The 19432-nt window shown below is 54.3% G+C and overlaps 2 protein-coding genes across 27 annotated transcripts in view; one reads left to right on the top strand and one right to left on the bottom strand.

Moving 5' to 3' along the window:
* MOK (MOK protein kinase) overlaps positions 1–2693 on the top strand; it is a 44359-nt gene extending 41666 nt beyond the window's left edge. For all 11 annotated transcript variants that reach the window (XM_072963744.1, XM_072963743.1, XM_072963749.1 and 8 more), the window contains 3 exons: positions 299–422; positions 1907–2107; positions 2187–2693. In XM_072963744.1, the coding sequence (XP_072819845.1) occupies positions 299–422; positions 1907–2107; positions 2187–2267 (406 nt within the window). In that variant the 3' untranslated portion in view covers positions 2268–2693. The remainder of the gene's footprint in view (positions 1–298; positions 423–1906; positions 2108–2186) is intronic.
* A 2104-nt stretch (positions 2694–4797) lies between these two features.
* Positions 4798–19432, bottom strand: part of WDR20 (WD repeat domain 20) — a 59675-nt gene continuing 45040 nt past the window's right edge. For 6 of the 16 annotated variants that reach the window (XM_072963730.1, XM_072963727.1, XM_072963732.1 and 3 more), the window contains 2 exons: positions 15659–16918; positions 4798–5095 (listed from right to left, as the gene is read on the bottom strand). In XM_072963730.1, the coding sequence (XP_072819831.1) occupies positions 5042–5095; positions 15659–16918 (1314 nt within the window). In that variant the 3' untranslated portion in view covers positions 4798–5041. Of the gene's footprint in view, positions 5096–6277; positions 6616–11079; positions 13248–14997; positions 16919–19432 lie in introns of those variants that run through there. The other 10 variants (XR_012073821.1, XM_072963738.1, XM_072963737.1 and 7 more) reach the window with 5 other exon arrangements.

The raw sequence follows: 19432 nt of genomic DNA, 5'->3' as shown, positions 1-19432 counted from the left end.
GGTGCCTGGGTGGCACCTGGCACCAGAGGGCATGCGAGTCCACACCCGTGTCCACTGGGGCACGTGTGACAAGGGGGTTCATCTTCCCCAAACCTTGAGTGTCTCGGGGGGTGGACCCCTCCGCTCCCGGCCCCGAGACAGGCAGAAGCAGGAGAGGGAAAGGGCTCCTCGGGCAGCGCACGTGGGGGAGGGGAGGCAGCGACAAGGCGCTCACCGATTTGGAGACAAAGAAGGCAGACAGGCTGCAGGTCGGGGGGTTCTGAGGGCAGGCGCCCCCTCCTCTCTACCCTCCCTGCAGGGCCACCGAGAAGCAGGCTCTGGCCAGCCACTGGAGGAAAGCCACAACTTTCCTTCCACAGCACCCCGTGGCCCCGGAACTGCTCAGCAGCACCTGGCTAACTGCCAAGGAGGGCCGAAAGCAGGTACTGAGAGTGTCGGTGAGCCGAGCCCGGGCTGGTGCCCTCGGGCCTGTGTCTCTCAGGCCGACGCCACCCGTGAAGGGCGTGGCTGGCTGGGCTGCCGCGTCTGTCAGCGACCTGCCACCCCTCCAGACAGCATCTCCCCGTGCTGGGACACAGGCAGCCCGGCTGCAACTGCGCCCGCCCTTCCTGCCACTCTGGCTGAGACTGACCGCATCCCCAGGTGGGGCTCTTCACACAGGGCCAGGGTCTGAGCCAAAGCAGTGCACGTGTCCCCTCCTTGTGCCCTCAGACCAGCCCAAGGAGGGCCACAGAGAGTCTAACTCTGGCCTAGGTGACCGTTCCCACTTGGCCATTGAGCCCCTGTGAGAGCAGCAGACTCCAGAGGGGCACGCTGACCATCACGGAGGGTCATTTTGCACACTTTCTGGTTTAGAAACCAGAGTGTTCTTTTCAGATACTGTGTGGCCCCCATTTGCTCAGTCCCCCCAGTTTTCCAGGTGTGAGCTGGCTCCAGACTGGCAGCTGTGCCCTTCCATCAGTTACCACTCAGCCTGACGCTGAGCGGCTGTGGCTTTGGGCTGAGGGCTGAGGGCCCAGATGCACTTGCAGGCAGGTTGTTTTGCAGAAACCCAGGCCCTCCGTGTCCAGCCCGCTGCTTTCCAGCTCTGTTTGGGAGTCCAGGAGGCAAACGTGTTCAAACCCAGGCTCCGCTCCCCCTGAACCTGCTTTTCTCCCTGTGCTGCCATCTGTCCTTCAGATGCTCAGGGCCCTGAACCCTGGACGGACTCCACCCCACCTCCAGCCTGAGCCTCGCGCATCTTTGCCCCCTGACTGCCGCCCCTGCGGGGCCTCCCCTCCCTCCTGGGCAGGTGCCTAGTCTCTCCCGCTTCCATCCACTAAAGGCGCCCCCTGCAGGCGGAGACGAGGCCCAGGCTGGTCTGCGAGGCCCACTTGGCCGAGGTTTAGGCCTTGCAGGCCCGAGTCTCTGTCTCAACTGCTCACTTGTTTTGGCTTGTGGTGCCATGGATGATATGTAAACAAATGGTGGGGGTGGATTTCAGTAAAACTGTGGGCCCTAAAATTTGAATTTCATGTAGTTTTCACATGCCAGGAAAATTTCCCAACTATTGAAAGGTGTGAAATCCATCCTTAACTCACTGGCCACAGAGAAGCGGCCGCAGCCGCTCTGGCCACCCTCCAGGAATTAGAGTAGGCGGCGTCACCGGGGCCTCGGCCCTTGCAGAGCTGCACGCACGGCACAGCTCGGCCTCCCCCGATATTAGTCCAGGGCCTGGCCTAGTGAATGGCCGCCTCACTTGTGGGTGGCTGGGACCTGGTGTGTGTGTTCCAGTCACCTTGTGGTCACACCTCACGGTCAGGAAATTGTGTTGGCAAAGGTACTACGAAAGAGCTGCTCTTGTTTTTCCTAATTCCCATGAGCGGGGAATCATCTTCTTTTCAACTGGCCTTTGTTTTGTTTCAAGAAACAACCCCTAAAGCAAGAGGAGGACCATCCTAGGAGACCAGGACCGGCCTACCTGATGGAACTGCCCAAACTTAAGCTGGCGGGAGTGACCAAACTGTCCTCGTACTCCAGCCCGGCGCTACAGTCAGTGCTGGCCCCAGGGGCAAACGGCAGAGTCCCATTGCTGAGACCCCTGAAGTGTGTTGGTGCAAACCAGAAGGTAGGCTTCCCCCCGGCTTCCCCTGGCCACTGCAGCACCCATCCTGGCCCTACTGAGTGCCTGTCACTTTCTTTAACAGACAGACGCACAGAAGGACATCAAGCCGACCTTGAAACAGTGTCGCCTGCCCACGATAGACCGGAGGGGCGGAGGCTACTGACCAGCACGCGTGCATACCTGCCCGGAGGGCGGGTCCAGGTGTGGCCCCGCCCAACTGCAGGGAGGGGCCTGGCACCTGGAGAGCCCGCCTGCTGGCCAGCGCCGCCCACTCAGCTCGGAGCCGGCTGCCGGCATCCTGAAGGCAGCTGTACGGCCGTCCGAGTCTAATACAGTGTATAACCACCTCATTTTAGGGTTTTATTTCGTTTTCGTAACGTAAGAATTTGGGGCAGGGACTACTTTGTAATTTTTTGTATTAATCAAAACAGAAATTATACTTTATTGTGTATTGTTTAGGCTCGGTTTCACCGCGGGCCCCGCGGGCCGTCTTCAGCACACCACCAGTGGTGCTGAGCAGGCTTCAGCTCGCGGGCTGTACCCTTAAAGACCCCCGATTCTTATTAAAAAATTAGCTATCCTTACAGTATTTCATTTTAATATTTTCTGAGTTACATGTGTCCTGACTATCCATTCCTTTATTTTACTTTCGTGAGCTTAGCGGGGAAATTGATTTTGTTAGGAAGACTTTGGTGTGGCTTCGTTCTGTGTTGCTTGCAAAACCACTGAGGAAGGAGCACAGGCTTGGGCCTGGTGTCCTCAGGGCTCAGTGCCCCCTGGGCGGGAAGGATGGAGCCAGGCGCCGCCTCCCGCGAGTAGAGAGCCCTGCTCCCCGCTGGCCTGTGGGTGTGCCCGTTTGGGTTCAGAGGTGCCAATGACAAGGGGTTTCCCCGTGGGGGTGAGGGGATGGGGCCGAGGGGACAGCCATCGAAGCCCCCATTTGTCTGGGAATGTAAGCTGTAAGTGGATGTTCCTTCTCGTCTTCGCAAACTTACAAACCTCCCAGGTGAGTTTTTGCCTTCCTGTTCCCTTTGTAAGGCAGATCTGTGGGGCGGGGGGTGCAGCTCAGTGGTACAGTGTGTGCTTGGCATGCACCAGGGCCTGGGTTCAGTCCTCAGGCCTCTGTTGGGCACAAACAAAAAAGAAATACAACTACTAAAAACCAAAAAACAACAAAGATCTGTGCCCCCCTTCCACACACTCTCCGGTGACCGCCGCCTCGGGCCCACCTGACAGCCAGGGAGAACCAGGAGTGAGGGGAGGGCAGCACTGAGAGAAGGATGGGCCCCCTCGGGCGGGGCGGCTGCAGCATCTCAGTGGTGCGGGGAGCGGGGTTCCGGGGATGTGGGCCCTGTGGGGGCAGAGGAGCCCAGGCAGGGCAGATTCAGGACCAGAAACAAGGCGGACGGGAAGGGGGGTGGGCCTGTCGGAGCTGGGTGCCCCCCGGAGAGGAGTGGGAAACAGCTTCCTCTGAAGCCCATCCAAGCCCCTGGGGGGGTCTTCAGGGCTGCCCCTGTGTGGCAGTGGCAATGGGGCGGGACGGGCCCATCCACCTCCGCAGAGGGCCCAGGAGCCCACCGTGCGAGCGCTAAGTGGGATCACTTAGAGAAATGTGTTCTAGGCACTTCGTGGTTTAGTCACACCATAAAAAGGCCTTCACAGGGGCCAGCTGTATATCTTTTAAACTAAGTTCCTCTGCCTGGCAGCAGCTACACACAGTTAGATCCTAGTAACCTGTGGGCGTCTACCATGAGGTGTGGGCAAGACCCCTGCTCCGAGCTGCTTCGAGCTGGTTTCAACCACATAAAAGCCCCTTGTAATGTCACTGCGCAGCTAGCAAAGCTTGTTCGTACTCACCCCAGAGGTACATGTGATCACAGGATTTCCATGACGAAAGACGGCCTCGTGGACTTGAAGCCACAGGGAGACGGCTGGCTGACACTGGGTCTGTGCACACGGAGCAGCTGCCACAAAGGCCCAAGATGAGGGAGGCCGCATGGAGGGTCTGGAGAACCAGAGACTCTCCCCATGAGCCCATCTCAAATCGGGCTGACCGATGCAGAGGGCTGTGAGGGGCATGGCGTTAAACATTCAGTTCAGCAAAAAACACGTGAAAAACTGAGCCAATTTAACAGAAGATAAGCAAATGGTATATTCAAGATAGTTTTAATATTTTTGTGAATTAGAAATACCACTTTTAGATGATGAAAATTACCACCGAAGTGACCGTCTCCCCTATCGCAGAATGACATTGTATATAATACAATACACAGGTGACTGCATTGGAACAACAGTATTAAAATAAATGGTAACAGATTAAAAGGGCACCTTCACTCCACACCTTGGAGGTCCATTACACCCAAGTTCAAAGAAATTTTTTAACAACATTAAACTAGTTTAAGGGCAAACAGTTTTTTAAAAATCTTTGATTGCAGCATTGGTCTTCCTGAATCACATGTTTAAGCCAGAAAGTAACAACTTTCTCTCTGAGTGCATTTCAGGTTGTCTTCCGACCACCTAAGGTATTAAAAAGATCAGTGCAAAAACAGAGTGAAGTGCTGTTGATAATAGTTGGATTTAAGGGGATTTCTTGTCCAAGAAACATTTTATTTTACACTATGTATATATGTATATATTTATATATATATGAGGTTTTAATTACATTGACTTTTAGAGTAAAAAGCAAGAAAATCTCATTTCTTATTTTTTACTGCAGCCCCAAAAGAATGATTTAAAAATGAAACATCTTTGGGTGAACTGAACAGGCCCCTGCCCCGCGCTTCTCGCCCACTCTTGCCCCTGCGACGTCTGCTCCCTCCGGCCGCGACTGCCTCCCGCGCCGCCGGACGCCGGGCTGAGGTGGGCTCTGGACTCCGATGTCCGCATCGCTCCCTCAGGACCCAGTCGGGCGAGACTGTTCCAGCAGAAGTGGGCTTGCTACACTACAGTCCCACCTGGAGAACTGGCCTGGTTTGGGGATGACAGTAAACCCTGCAAACAAAGCAGTTTACATTAACCCAGCAAAACACGGGGCAACGAAGAAAGTCACAGTCATTCTTACTCTTCCAGGAGTTTCACATGGTCACGGTTAGGTTTCTGATGGTTTGGAAGCCAAGGTTTTAACAACCCCTCCATTTCCATCTACTTGATCCCCACCTCATCGGAATCTGCTGAGCTCAGCATCCACTGAGCTCGGCCTCCTGCTTGGGGCAAGGCTTGGGGCAGGGCTGGCCTAGGGGAGAAGGTCTCAGGGCCGAGATTCTTTGGAGCATCACTGGCCCAAAGGTGAGCGGCACCCCGTGGGGGGCTGTTCACTGCCGCCTCCGAGGGCTGTGCGCCCAGTCCCCTGGAGCCAGGGTGGGCCTCCAAGGAGGGAGTCTCTTGGCACTTCCTAAAGGCATGGCTTTCTCTGATGGTGGTGTGCTGGTGGGGCCCCTCTGGCTGTAGCGCCGGCATACAGGGCCCAGCAGGTAGAGCAAGGAGGACCTGGGACAAAGCCCAGTCCTGCCACTTGGCCTGGTGGACTTGGGGACTCTCTGCACCAGTAAGAGGTGGTGTCTGTCCCTTCAGGGTGGGTCCTACTGAGAGGCCACAGGCTCTCACTGATTTCTTGCAATACAGGCGTGAGCTTAAGATAAACCTCTTACACAGCAAAGAGCGCTAGCTTTCTTTGCATTTACTGAGATGCCATCAGAGTTTGGCCTCATTCATTTACTAAGAATTTTAAGGTTACAATAGTGCAACACTGCAGCTATAGATTTTCAGTTTTGACACAAGCATCCTTAGCTGTCCTGAAACACGCTGCACTTGGTTAGCGCTATGTAAGCAAGGTGGCCACCTGCTCACATAGCGGAATCGTGCCGACACAGATGAGGGTGACCACCTGAAACTGATCTTCAGCTTCGCCTGCACCTCGCTGGAGAGGAGCTGGGAAACACATGGTCCTGCTGCAAGTCATTTTATCTCCAGTTTCTCACCTCAAACCCGAAATCTGTTCATCTGGACAAGGTCAGGAAGCAAAGAGCTGATGGAATTTAGCAACCTGCCCCCGCTCAGAATTGACAGAAGCTCTTCTCTGGGATCCAGGACCCACTCCTGGAGGGGACACAACCCTGTCCGACCTCACGGCGAGGGCAGACCCTTCAACACAGCCGGGTGAAATCCAGACAGCGGAGGGAAAGCTCTGGCCCACCCAACCAGGGGGAGACCGCCCACCTCGGCCCGGCGCACAGAGGGAAGGACAGCTGTCTTACTGCCTCAGTGATGGGGGCAGCCTTTGGCCAAGAGAGGAGAAACGCTCCTCAAGGGCTGCAGAGAGAAGCCGCGAGGGCCGGCTCCCTGTCCCTGGTGGGCAGTCTGGAGTGGAGTCACCTGTGTCACAATCAGATACACCTCCTCAGGGTCTAAGGCAATTCAGAGTCAGGAAAGTGGATTCCGGGAGCCACGGGATGTCCAGGAACTGTCAAATCTACACAAGGCAGAGGTCCTCATTCTCCCCAAACTGCTCCTCCCTGCAAAGGGGGACAGAGATGCAGAGGCCCCCACCCCAGGCCTCTCAACCTACAGGGCCTGCACCCCCTTTCCCAGCCCCCGCCGACTGTGGGTGATGTTCGTGCTGGCGGGTGATGTTCGTGCTGAGGACACCTGTCCCACTGGGGCAGGTGGCATCTCCAGACCAGCGTTGCTAGCACAAGGATACGCCAGCCACACGTGAAATTTAAAACTAGTGGCATATCTGACAATTAAAAACAGGTCAAATGAATTTAAATATTTAACCCAGTATATCCCATATTATCATTTCAACATGTACTCAATGTGAGAACTACTAATGATACAAGAAGCCTTGGAGGCTGGTTGGGACCAGCCCCGCCCGTCCAGTGTCCAGGGGCCCCAGGTGGCTCGTGACTGCCAGGCGGGCAGTGGGGTCTGGCCACCCTGGCCCAGCCCCTCCCCGGCCTTAGGCTTTGTCCAGTTCTGAGTGTGAGGGGCTGGAGGCCTAGGCGCCTTTCTGTGCAGTTCCGAGGGAGGAAGGGAGCTGAGGTACAGAGGAGCAGGGCACCGGCTTCCTGGGTCCTGAGGTCAGTGGGGACACCACTGGAAAGCCACCCTGCCTTCAGGGGCTGCAGGAGGCTCTCCTAGCCAGAGTGAAAGCACTCAGTCTCCAGGTTGCGCTGGCTAAAGCCCTAATCCAGCTGTGGTGGCCGCGGGGAGCCGACAACAGTCCGCCAGGATGTTTGAAAGAGACCCTGATGGTCATCTCAGCAAGCAGCCGCCCTCAGACCCTCCAGCTCCTGCGGTCCACACCCACCTAAACCACCAAGTGGACAGGGTGAACAGGCCAGCCCTTTTGATGCCAACCCCGAGGGACAATGACTTTAGAAAGGACACTGTGCAGCATTACGCCCAGGGTCCTGCCCCTCAGGCCCTGAGCCGGAAGCAGTCGTGGGTGAAAACCGCAAGAGGACCCCGGGCGCCCCGTCCAGGAGCCCCCCTGCCAGAGCGGGGAGAGAAGTGTGGTGTGGGGGCAAGGCCAGGGGCTGGGCCTCCAGGCCCCTGGTGGACACCGGGTGTGGGTGCAGATTTGGGATGCTCCTGGGGTGGGGGGTGGGTGAGGCAGAGTCTGAAACAAGAGGACTGGGGGAGGCCTCTGAAGGGCCGGGGAGGAGAGGGCCCCTCAGGACTAAACAGGGAATGGCTGCAGGCAGGGTTCTGCACGCGGGCCGGGAGCCTGCCCGGCCTTGGTATGCTGGGGAGGGAGACCTGACACCTGTCTGCTTCTTGGAGATGGAACTGTTTGCTGGACAGAATGGACAGTGGAGACATCAGAGGAAACATCACTGTTCAAAAGAAAATTAAATGTAAAAAGTAACCTTATTTCTATAAGCCTGTGCTTTAGTTGAAAGGTTCCTGGGTGATGACAAGAGAGATGGAAAACGCACACTTACAGGCCTCCATCAAAGACTCAGACTCCTCTCGAGGGAGGCCCAGCCTGACACGTTAACGGAGGGGCACAGTTAGGGGCACGCTTTTCAGCGTGGGGGACCTGCTCCCCGACCTGCCATCCACGGCCCGCATGGCGACCCTCTGCCCCTCCGCCTGCACCCTCCTTTCCCTCGGCAGGATCAAGGGAGCGGGGCAGCGCCTGGCCTTGGAGACCTTGCTGGTGTCCAGCGGTCTGGGCAGTGTGGCAACTGCCGGTCTGTCCACCTGACACCAGACAGCTGGCAATTAAGAGCTTTGCAAGCATCACTGCATTTCTCCAGCCAAGAGTCGGCATAAGGTCCTAACAGCCCCCTAGGAAGGCAGCCTGTTACAGGAACAGTGGCGACTCCTGGGTCTAACATTTCATAGCTGGTCTGTTCTCACCGGAGCTGCCATTTCATTCCTACTGGAGATCTCATATGGAAACTGATAAAATTCTCCAGCTCTTAGTTTGGGTTTGATCCTAATTTACAATACTAAGCTAACAGAATTAAACATTGTTTCACAAGGGAAAAGCAATACTTCGGCTACAAACAATTTACAACCAACCAAGGAACGTGTCTTTGTGCACGGCTGTTGCCAAGATTGCAGACCCTGAAAGCAAGAAAAGACATGGGGGTCCCAGAGGCCCCCATCAGACAGAAGCCTTGTCCTGAAGCTCTGCCGGGCCCCTAGTTATCTTGGACTCACCCGTAAACCTTTGAGACCTCAGAACCTCGAGGGGGCAGCTGGGGGATGAGGTCGAAGAGGTCGGCGGGTTTGGGCTGCATGTGGATCACCAAGTCATCCCAGCACTGCTCAAAGCCTGGTCAATTGATTCTCCCAAAGTCACCCTCACCCCACACAAAAGTGACATGTGTGTTGGCCTCGGGACAGGTCTGGCTGCAGACCAACTCCTGAGACCTTGTAGAAAGTGAAGGAAAGAGCCACGAGAGGAGCTGAGCACGACCGCGCACAGATAGGTCACGGGAAGGTGCCCTGCACCCAGAGCGCAGATCCCCGAGGCTATGCTTCTAGGCACCTGCCAGGAAGGCTCCCCCGAATGACCTCTCTGAGACTAAGAGGGAAAGATTCGTAAAGTGATGCCTTTTTCTAGAGCTGGTGCAAACATGATGAGAAACATCACCAGGCTAACCCCCTCCAGGGCCGTTGTTTCTAGCTATGCATACATTTTCCGTAGCCCGTCCCCAAGGATCCCAGTACTCACGCCACCCAGACTGCTGTACAGAAGAACCAAGAACAGCCGGACAGAGTAGCTACCATTTCATTCTAAGGCACGTGAGGCCAGAGTCCCTGGACTCACTGAGTCAGACTTAGGAAGTAGGTGTGGGGCTAGGAGAGGGACGTGCTCCCTCCCCTAGCACATCCTTTGGGCCATTCCCTGAGCATCTGGACCCCTCCCTGTCCCAGACCCACTGTTAGCTATAGGCCTGGGAACTTGGCTCCACTGGGCAGCTGCCCCTTTGCTGTCCTTGACCTGCCCAACAATGGGTCACACCGATGGTGGCACATTGCTCCAAAGAGACCACTCTACCCAGAAAAAGTGATCATGCTCTTTTCAAACATCTGGGGAAAAGGCAACGGCTCCTGGGAGAACCGTGGTTGGGAAGAGGCCCCTCCATCGCCTACGGGCCCTAGGACTCCTGGGTGACCCACTGTGGCTCTGAAATCCTCGCTGCTCTGTGGGGCAGGGGGAGGGGCCTCGCTCTGTCCTCCTAAAGCCTAGCCTGAGTCGCTCCAGGGGCACTCCCTGTGCCGGCCCCATGGAAGGCTGCTCAGAGGCTCCGGTCTTACAGGCGGTAGGCTGAGCGCCTCTACATTTTGTTCCTTCCAAGAGACCCAGTGGCCCAGATGCAACTATTTCAACAGGCTGGACTTACAATATTTTGTCAAGGTACAAACTAGTTATTTTTAAAAGATCAAAATGTGTGCATGTGTCTCTAAACTTGCTGCCAACCTAGTAGTGTTCAGGGCTTAAAATCTACTCAGTGCTAAGGAAAAACGTACAGCTCCTATGGCAGTGATCCTGGCGGGCCACCTGGAGGGCGGAGCATGTGACCGTCCCCTCCGCTCTGGTATCTGGGAGCTTCGGGCCAAAGGCAAGAGCCCACGCCCTTCAGCACTGTAGGCTCGGGAGGGCAGCACGGCTGGGAAGGCGCCAGCGTGCACCCCTGGAGATCGCTGAGGCAGGTGGCCCGCCTGCAGGCCGGGCAGCTGGGAGGAAGCTTCCGGAGGCCTTGCCAGCCCCGAGCCCCAGGCCCGGACTCCAGGCTCACGGCCGCTTGTGGGGAGCAGCAGGGCCTGACAAGGGCGCCGGGGAGGGGGGGCCTGCACACCTATTGAAGCTCTTGGGGATGGAGATAGAAGGTGCTGCTCAGAGGGAGGGCGTGGCCCACACAGCAGGAGCCCACACATCACACACCACTGCCCCCCCAGCATGGACCACCCTACTGCCCTGCTGCCTCCAGGCCTGCTGTGCGGGCAGGACGACCCCAACAGCGACAACAGAGCCTCAAGCAAACTGTCCAGGATTCTGAGCAGGAAAACACAACATCTCCCCAGGAAAGGGGGCTGCTAAGGAAGAAAGCCTGGAGCCGCCTCTCCACCCTCCCAGCAGCTGGCTGTGGAGCTGGAGAGACCGCCGCCCGCCAGCCCCGGCGACTTGAGCGTCGGCATGCGCCTTAGACAGAACATTCACCAGCTCGGCTGAGGAGTCAGCCCACCGTCCCCCTACCCCCCAAGACTGGGCTTGGCTTAGATGAAGGTCACAGAAGACAGCACCTTCCATACTCAGAGCAAACATTTCATTTAGTAAGTTTCTAATTATGAGAAACTCAGAATCAGTAATAAGAGGTAGCAGTTTCTGGGGCTATCTGTTCCGTAAACATTAACAAGGCCCTCAATTTTACAGCATTTAAAAGCTTTTCTTTTGTGGTTCATTGAGATTTTGTTTAAAGCTTAGATGTGAAAATGACTATTGAAAATTATCTGCATTTACAATTCATTCACACGTGTTTATTTAAGGTCAGTATACAGAGGACAACCCCAAAGTTCTTCGGAATATCAAGTATGTAGTAAGTCTTTAGCCATGACAGTGACAAGGGAACAGCTAAAAACCAAGGCAGTGAAACAAACACACGATTTTCTTAAAGTATAAAGTAACAATACTGATATTAAAGCTTCATTAATTATTGCAACAGTTAAGAACTTAATTTACCAACATTTCATGTTAGGAAGACTCTTTATGAAATTTATTCAAGTTTTCAAGAAATTAGGTGAAAATGTAAAAAAGGAAATACATATGAATTTTACTTTTGATTTTCACTAAAGGTAAATATTCATACAATTTTATACAGTGTCACCTAACATAGTAACCTTTAATAAACTTAGGTATACAGAAATAAAAAAATGCAGAAAACCTTTCTTTTACATTTCTAAATGGAGAGACAAGGATTTAACCAAGACACGGAGTTCATGTAACAGACACAGCAATGAACAGAGTCAGTACCAGTGGGACAGCTTCCCCCTCCCAGCCCAGAGGGGCTTTTCTGCACAGGTTTGAACTTGGCTCTGAGCTTCAAAGAGAACAGCTGAACACAAGCGCTTTTCCAGCTGAGCCCTGGCCGCCCTTTCCCAGCCCAGACGCTCTCTCTGACCGGCACCGGGGCCATGGAGCCGAGCCCCCGACGGCCTCACGCACAGCACGGGGTGCTGCGCTCGGTGCATCTGTCCCAGGAAATCCACAGTCGAACTCTGCTTGCAGGGCTTCCTCCGACAGTCAGATACACAAAACGTGGCATCTGGGGTTTCCAAAGGATTCCTTCTCCAGTGCTCCCCGACCCTTTCGCCCCCTCACACCTTGAGCTTCCTCAAGAGAGCAAAGATCTCCCTCCCAAGCAAGAGGTCATGAGAACCCTGTCCACCGGTGCAGACAGCTGATATGACAGCTTCACCAGCTTCAGCACAAACTCAACACCTGACAAGTTCTTAAAAGTTCAAGATGTACCACCGGCAGTAGCGGACTCGGGGAGAAGTGGCCGCCGGGCTACCTGCCAGCTAGGACTTGGCCGCTAAGCCAGACAGCGGAGCAGAATACTGAGTCCCATCTAGGACGTGTCTACACACCATACAGACTGATAACGTTTCACAGCCTTTGGTTTCTCGTGGTTCCCAAATGTCTGAGACAACAATCCCTGTTAGAGCTTACTTCTGTATCTCCACTCCTCCACTGTTCTACCGTATGGCATTTGTCCTTAGCCCCAAGTCAATGGCTCACAGGAAAATACTTCAAAAACACTAGGAGGTTCAATCAGCACAAAAGACAAAATTAAGATTCTCCACCATTATTTAAGTAAATTTAGAATCCAGAGCTACTGGTTATTTTTAAAGAGTCTGCCTACTCCCTCTTACACGTTTGCTTTTAAAAGAAAGCAAAGTTTTCCAAAGGCTTCCTTCCCTAGCCCCCCAGGAGAGGAGCGGCTCAGAGAAGGGCCAGGGCTGGGGCAGCCAGTGGGCTCAGAAGCCCACATCAGCAGTCAGCACAAGTCTCGCTCCTGGAGCTCCCAGAAGGTTAAAGGAGGCGAGCCAGAGAAGAGTGGAGAGCCACTGCCAGGCCTGTGCCCTCGGAGGGACAAGAGCTTCTGTCCTGTGGGCAGGCTGAGTTACCTCCTGCTGGGAGGGAGCAGGGTTCGAGTGCCACTCTGAGCACTTTATTTCTGGTCTCTTCATCGACGTGTTTCAGTGCTCAATAGAAAAGTTGTGCTGACAGAGTAGTAACAGCCTCTTCTTGCCAAAAGCTGTTTTATTCGAGGTTTGGTTAGAAAAGAGATTCTCGCTCAGGATAATGTTTAAGCTGAAAAACTTAAATTTCAATGAGGAAGCTCAAAGTTTGGTGAGAAAACACCGAAAATACTCCCCAGATCTCTCTTAGTGGCCACTGTGCCCCACACACCTGTGACTGGGACCTCTCGTAGCTCCCCCTGCCCCCTGCTCCGCCCTGGGTCTGCAGGAGCCGCTGTGCAGAAGCAAACCCGCGGCAGGAAGGGAAGAGCCCACCCGCCCTCTCCAGGGCCCTCTTCTCAAGCTGCCGGCAGCTCTAGTCCTGGTCTTGGAGAACACCTTGCATCCTGCCCTCCTGACTGCAGGAGAAGGGCTCTGCTGGCTGTCAAAGAAAGGGGGCAGGCATCAGAGCGGCTAAGCCGACGAAGCAGCAGCGCCTGCAGCGTCCAGAACCAGCCCGGGCCAAGCCACGCAGCCCCTCCCCAGCACAGGTGCCAGAGACACATCCGGGAAACACCAGCAGAAACCGGAACAGCAAGACTGACCAAGCCCCAAATCCAGACTGTGTGGTGACCGTGGTTTTTAAAACTGGAGGTGGGGTAAAGGTGGGGGCAGGTGGAGGAGATGGTCACACAGGCTTCTGCGGGCACATTTAACAGCTTATTTTTTAGGGGACCACTAACATCCTCCTCTTGCCTCTCATACCCCTGCTTCCATCAACAGACTGCCCCCGGGCAGCTTATCCGTCACCTGAGGATGCTGAAGGGCGGAAGGAACCAGAAGAAGCCCAGTCAGTGACACAGGCCACACGCACAGCTTTTCTGCCACAGTGCGAGGAGCCAAGTGCTCAGAACTGAAAGGCTGTGCAGGACACACTCCCCCATAAAGGCCACTTACCTGGGATTAGCCATTCTTTGCTTAGGCCACATACAAAGTCTTGAATTTTGAAACTGCATACTCAATGCCTCAGAAGCATTTGAAACTGAATTTCTAAAACTAGGTAGGTACATAAAATTGCACATGGAGTGTTGGTTCCTAATCTCTCCACCTGACAGCCCAATTTATTAGCCTCCAAAGTTCAAACAGTCCATAAGAATGGCTGTCTTTGCTACCTTACATTAGTTAACATTTAGGAACAAAGGACCGCATCTTACAGGCAGATAGGACATTAACATTCCCATGGACCGTGATGCATAAGCGACAAGCACCTGGAAGGCCACCGTGGTTCTCAAGTGGAAGAACACTGCTATAGAGGTAACAGAAGCCACCGTGGGAAGGACACAGAGTGAAGGATGCAGCCAGGACACGTGTGGGGCGGGGGGCGGGCTGGGAGCAGCCTGGCCGTCCTGCGAGGGCTGCTTTAAGAGCACCCGGAGCTGCTGCTCACCCGCCAGTCTCACACCGCAGAGGAACGAGTGTCTCCAGGTCAGCACTTCGCTGACTCCCATTCCCTACTCAGACCAGCATAAATAATCAGTATCTCTGTATTTACTTAACAAAGGTGTGCACAACAGAAAAATCAACCTAAGTGACCAAAATAAGTTAGCAAATAAGATCATCATCACCTTGACATAAAAGACACAGCTCAAACGGCCATGCTATCCGTAGTGAGAACGGAAGTCTGGAAAGAAACTACTCCCACAGCTGGTGAGGCTCAGAAGGAGTGGGAGTCCACTACTGGGAGGGACGGGCTGCGAGCCCCGAGGACAGGGAACCCGCCACCACCAGCCAATAAGGAGCGGGGCGGCCTGCACGCGCCCTCCCTCCGCGGGGACACAAAACCCAAGTCTTCACAAAGAAAGCTGAGGGCTCTGCCTAGGGCCTATGGTCATGTGCCTTTCTTGACCGGGGAGGGGAAAGAAGACAAAAAAACAAAACAGGGGAAAAAAGAAAAAAGGAAAAAAAAAATCCTCCCAACCCCCACCAAAAACAAAAGAAAACAAAACCTCCTTCTCCTTGGAAAAAACGTAAGCAAATGCACGGGACATAAAAGACCTTGGCTTCTGTGGCAAGAGGCACTTCTGACAAGGCTGCTGGCGCCCTCAGCCGCGGGCCACGGTCACTGTCCAGGCTCTGAGAAACGTGGGTTTTTATTTAGTGCACAGAATCTCAATCAAAGTGCTACAAACTGCTTCTTTGAAAAAAGATGTTTATTAAACAATTTTAATTGTCATAAAATGACTAAAATGGGTTTTAAAAATTAAGGCTCTTCTCTTTCTGTGGATTGCCAGAACAATGTAAAAATAATATCAATCAACCCTGCTGAATGCTTTGTTCCTAAAGTTAAATTTCATAGATTCCTAAACATTTTATGATTAAGATAAAAAACTGGACTATAAATGACAATTAATGGCCGTCCGTATTGAATACACACTCTGATCAGGTGTACAATATTCTAATTGAGTAGTTAAGCAAAAATTTTCCAGTTAAAGCAGAAATTTTAATTTTAGCATTTTAAAGTCATAGCTTCCCCACACTGTCATGATTTCCCTAAAATCGAAATAGGCTAATACAGGAACGCTAACCTTGGGACTCTATATACTCCCAGGAGGGTGACTGACTCGGCTGGCAATTAGTTTGATTATATTCTTTTAAACGTTCTAAGGTGAATTATCAAATGATTCAGAATTACATGGCATGCAGTATCCAAAATTATGGCTCTGATGCATTTAGATTTACATTAAGAATAAGGAGTGTCATTCACATTCATTGTACACCCCACCCCTCCCGCGAGGAAAAATCACTACCTATTCAAGTTCTCGATCTGGTGCAGCATCAAGGGTTAAAACTTACCACTTTACCAGGCCTTCCCCACGTGCACACAAAGCCCTCCTGACAAGCAGTGACTACACAGTCTTCGAGGAAAACCAGCACAGTCAGCCTCTCGTGAGCTATCTTTTTGCAGACGAGCGGCTCCAGCAGGGGGACGTCCTCCATTCGGGGACACAGAGGCGTCCCCAGGGTTTTGGCCGGGTCCGTTCTGGCTTTGGTGACCAGGTTCAGCTTGTCGCTGCTCTTGCTAGAAATGTGCCCCATGCTGTGGTTGCGCTTGTGGTCCTTCTCGTGGTGCCTGTCCTTCCGGTCGTGCAGTGAGAGCGTTGCGAACTTGCTGACCCCGGAAGCGACGGCCCCGTCCGCCACGCCGCCCTTGCCGCCGGCGCCGGAGCCCGCCGAGTGCGGGAGGCTGTTGGAGCGCGGCAGCGGCGGCGGCGCCGCGTTGCCGGCCGCCGGGACGCTGTTCCCGGTGCTTCCGGCAGGAGGGCTCGTGGCGTGCATGACGTTCGTGTGTGTCCTTGCTCTCGAGAGGGGCTGGTGAGGGAAAAGGATGTCCTCCGTAAGGTCCCATAAGCAGAGCTGTGTGTCCTGGCCCACGGAGCCGAACCGATACGTAACGCTGACGGGGCGGCTCTCCGTAGAGTTCCGTTTGGACAGTCGGGACTGGGTACTGTTTGCTCGATCTCTTCCAAAATGAAGAAGGTCCTGCAAGTCCTCGTCACTGCCACTGAACTCCATAGGGTCGCTTTCCTCTACGCTAGTGGTATAGGGGTCAAACGCCACGACGCTGACCCAGGATTTGTGCCCGTGGCCTCGAGCTATCACTCGGCAGTCGACAAAAGACCAGACTGTCACCAGGTCGTCCTCGCCCCCAGTCACGATGTACTTGCCGTCCGGGCTCCAGCACACACACAGCAAGCCGCCAAAGTAGCTTTTCATCGTGCCGTGCAGCTCCACCGAGTCAAAGTTGAACACCCGCAGGAAGCCGTCCTGGCTCACGCACGCCAAGAACTTGCCATCTGGGGAGAAAGCAAACTCGTTGAGGGCCCCCTCGCCCACCGTCCACTTAAGGAGAGGGTTCCTCGTGGATTTGCTCTTGCAAGTGTGCACGGCAAAGCTCTCTCCCTGCTTCAGGAGCTGGTAGTGGGGGGCTGTGGTGCCACAAGCGTGCTCCACATTATACAAGTACGTGCTCCCACTCGAATGGGCTACTAGGAAAAGGCTTTCCGAACCAGGAACCCATCTGACACAGGTTACTCGTGACTTGTCTATTAGTCTCTGTGAAGACAAAGGAGAACAAGTTATCACAACGGAGAAGTTTGAAAGGTCTACTTTTCCAGCAAGAATACTTGTCCACTTGGCGGTAAGAGGAGCCGCATCCTTCCAGGCCCTCCACGTCCTACCCGAGGGCAGCCACGCCAGCGGAGAGCCAATTGGCCCCTTAGAGAATTACTTTCTAGAACTGCACCTCGGTGTCAGGCCAGTGGCTTTCACTGAGCGGGTCAGTCATTCAACAAACCCTGTTAACAGCCTGGTATGTGCCCAGCCGACCCGCTCCATACCAGGTGCCGGGACACACTGGTGAGGGGCTGCCTGCGGACGCCTCTCAGGTCTTACGCCAGGAGCGGCTGGGTCTGCGCCCTGCTGAGCCTATAGAGCGTCCTCTCTCCGAGGCCCCCAGGGACTCTCGGGCCTCACAGCTGAGGAAGCTAGGCCTCCCGCGTTCTCTGCACTGTACTGTCACCGCACATCCCGTGATGCCTACACCTGCCCCGCTGGCTGCTCCGGGTGGGGAGTGAACGTGCAGCCAGCGGCATCCAGGGCTGCCACACGCACTTCCTGGGCTCTCCCTCAGCCCTGATGCACTGCAACTTCCTCACTCACATCACGGTCCTGTGTGCATCTTTATAAGCAATTCCTCCAAATCTTCTTTGGAACCATGTGGTGTTGAAAAAAAATAATCAGATGATTAAAACTCAGGAGTATGCGCCTCATCACTGCCACTCTGCTCCAGGATGCTCTGGTCCACTGACCAACTGTTTCGTTAACAGGCACAGACTGGGGGTCTTGTCTTTAAAACCAAAAGAACAAAAGGCAAAAGCAGAAGCCTCCCCGAAGGCACGACCAGCCAGCCTCCCTGCTTGCGGACCAGGCTGTGGGGCTCCCCGGCACAGCGCTTCCACGCGGTGCCTGGTCCCATAATCCCATCACCAGAAGCCATCCGGGAGTTCCCAGCAAGTCCAGCTGCCAGACACGCCCTGCGGCCGCCCCCAGGGACCAGCTGCCTCAGGGGCCGGCCGGCTCGGGCTGAGTTCAGTGCTCTCCTTCCCCTTCCTGGTTGGGATTCCCCAGCTCACGCCTCAGAGGGGCCCTGGGGCACAAAGACGCGAAGCCCTCAGGACACAGGGCCTTCTGCCTGGTCGGCACCACACTGTGTGCCTGCTGTATGGGCTGCATCTTTACAGAAAATCATAGAAAATGAAAACACTTGGTTTTTTCAAAGAAGAGATTAATGAACCTTGCAAGCTATTGCAGAAAATTAGGCCCCTGAAGGCAGGTGGCCAACCAATGACCCCAGCCAGGGAGGAGTGGGGAGGCCTGATCCTGCACAGCACGAGGGCCCGAAGCTCAGGGACAGCAGGTCCAGCAAGGGTTACTGAGCGGCAGGTGTCACTACGGTCATTCTGCAGTGTCTCAGCCACAGGGCAGCACGCTGGCCCTCTTAAATTAGCAGAGATGCTGCAAGCCGACCTCAGGCACACAGCTACATTGTCACTGCCTCCTCCTTCCTCTCCTGCCTGGTGACCTGCCCGTACGTGGCACCCGACCTACACCAACACCAACGCCGTGAAAGCCCAGGGCTGCTCTGGCAGGGCTTCCACGAGACCTTCGCCGTTTCTTCCCTGGGAGGTTAGAGGTGACTTACAGGAACAGATCAGGAATTTTGCTTGTGGGGTGACTACCCCTCCCCACCAGACCTTGCTGGACCGCCGGGTCCAGGCTGCCCCAGCGCTCTTGAGCCTTCAAACTGTGATCAGCCTAGTGTCCAAGCGTGGTGCCGGCTCAGCCCCAACCTGTGGCCTCGTCAGGCGGCTACAGAAGGTAACTCCGGCTGGGGAGCCAGGCTGCTGTCCTTGTCCTGGCACTGAGGCTCTCCACTCCCAAACCTGACATTCCCCACAACCAAACCTAACCTCAATTCTTCCAAGATCTCACCACTGTTACTCTATCATGTGTGGAAAATTTTAAGGATGAGCATAAAAACTTCTAGCACCACGGTTATGAGAAAATTTTGCTCTTGATTTAAAAAGACACAGCAAAAGTAATTCTCTTAGAACTCAAAACTGCAATACTGTCAGGTAAACACAGTATCACCCCACAAATGTGAGGCGAGGAGAGAAATAATTGTAGCACCATTATTAAAATATGCATTACTAGGATGACAAAGCTCATTTAAAAACAGTATTCCATATTAAAAAGGTGCACCAAGACTGCTCTAAGTAGGCACGTGGATGTGACTTCCAGACAAAACTTGAGCCCGCCTTCTGTGTCCCCCCAGGACACCCAAGTAGGAGACGCTATAGTTGCACCTCAGCACGTGGGGGTCAGGGACACCAGTTTAACAAACCGCAGACCAGAAAAATAAACGCACCACAGATGCAACTGTGATGCGAAAGGGGCTCTCCCTTGCTCTGCATCATTGCTTTTCCCTACCAGACTGTGTGCTCCAGCGTAGGGGTACCCAGCCCCACCCGCATCTGGGGCGCGTGACAGGCTCTGAGGAAGAGGCTC

This window comes from Vicugna pacos, chromosome 6 (genome assembly GCF_048564905.1).
Source record: "Vicugna pacos chromosome 6, VicPac4, whole genome shotgun sequence".
In the NCBI taxonomy this organism is placed as follows: Eukaryota; Metazoa; Chordata; class Mammalia; order Artiodactyla; family Camelidae; genus Vicugna; species Vicugna pacos.
Note: the sequence above shows the minus strand (reverse complement) of the source record. Positions and strands in the feature narration are given on the sequence as shown.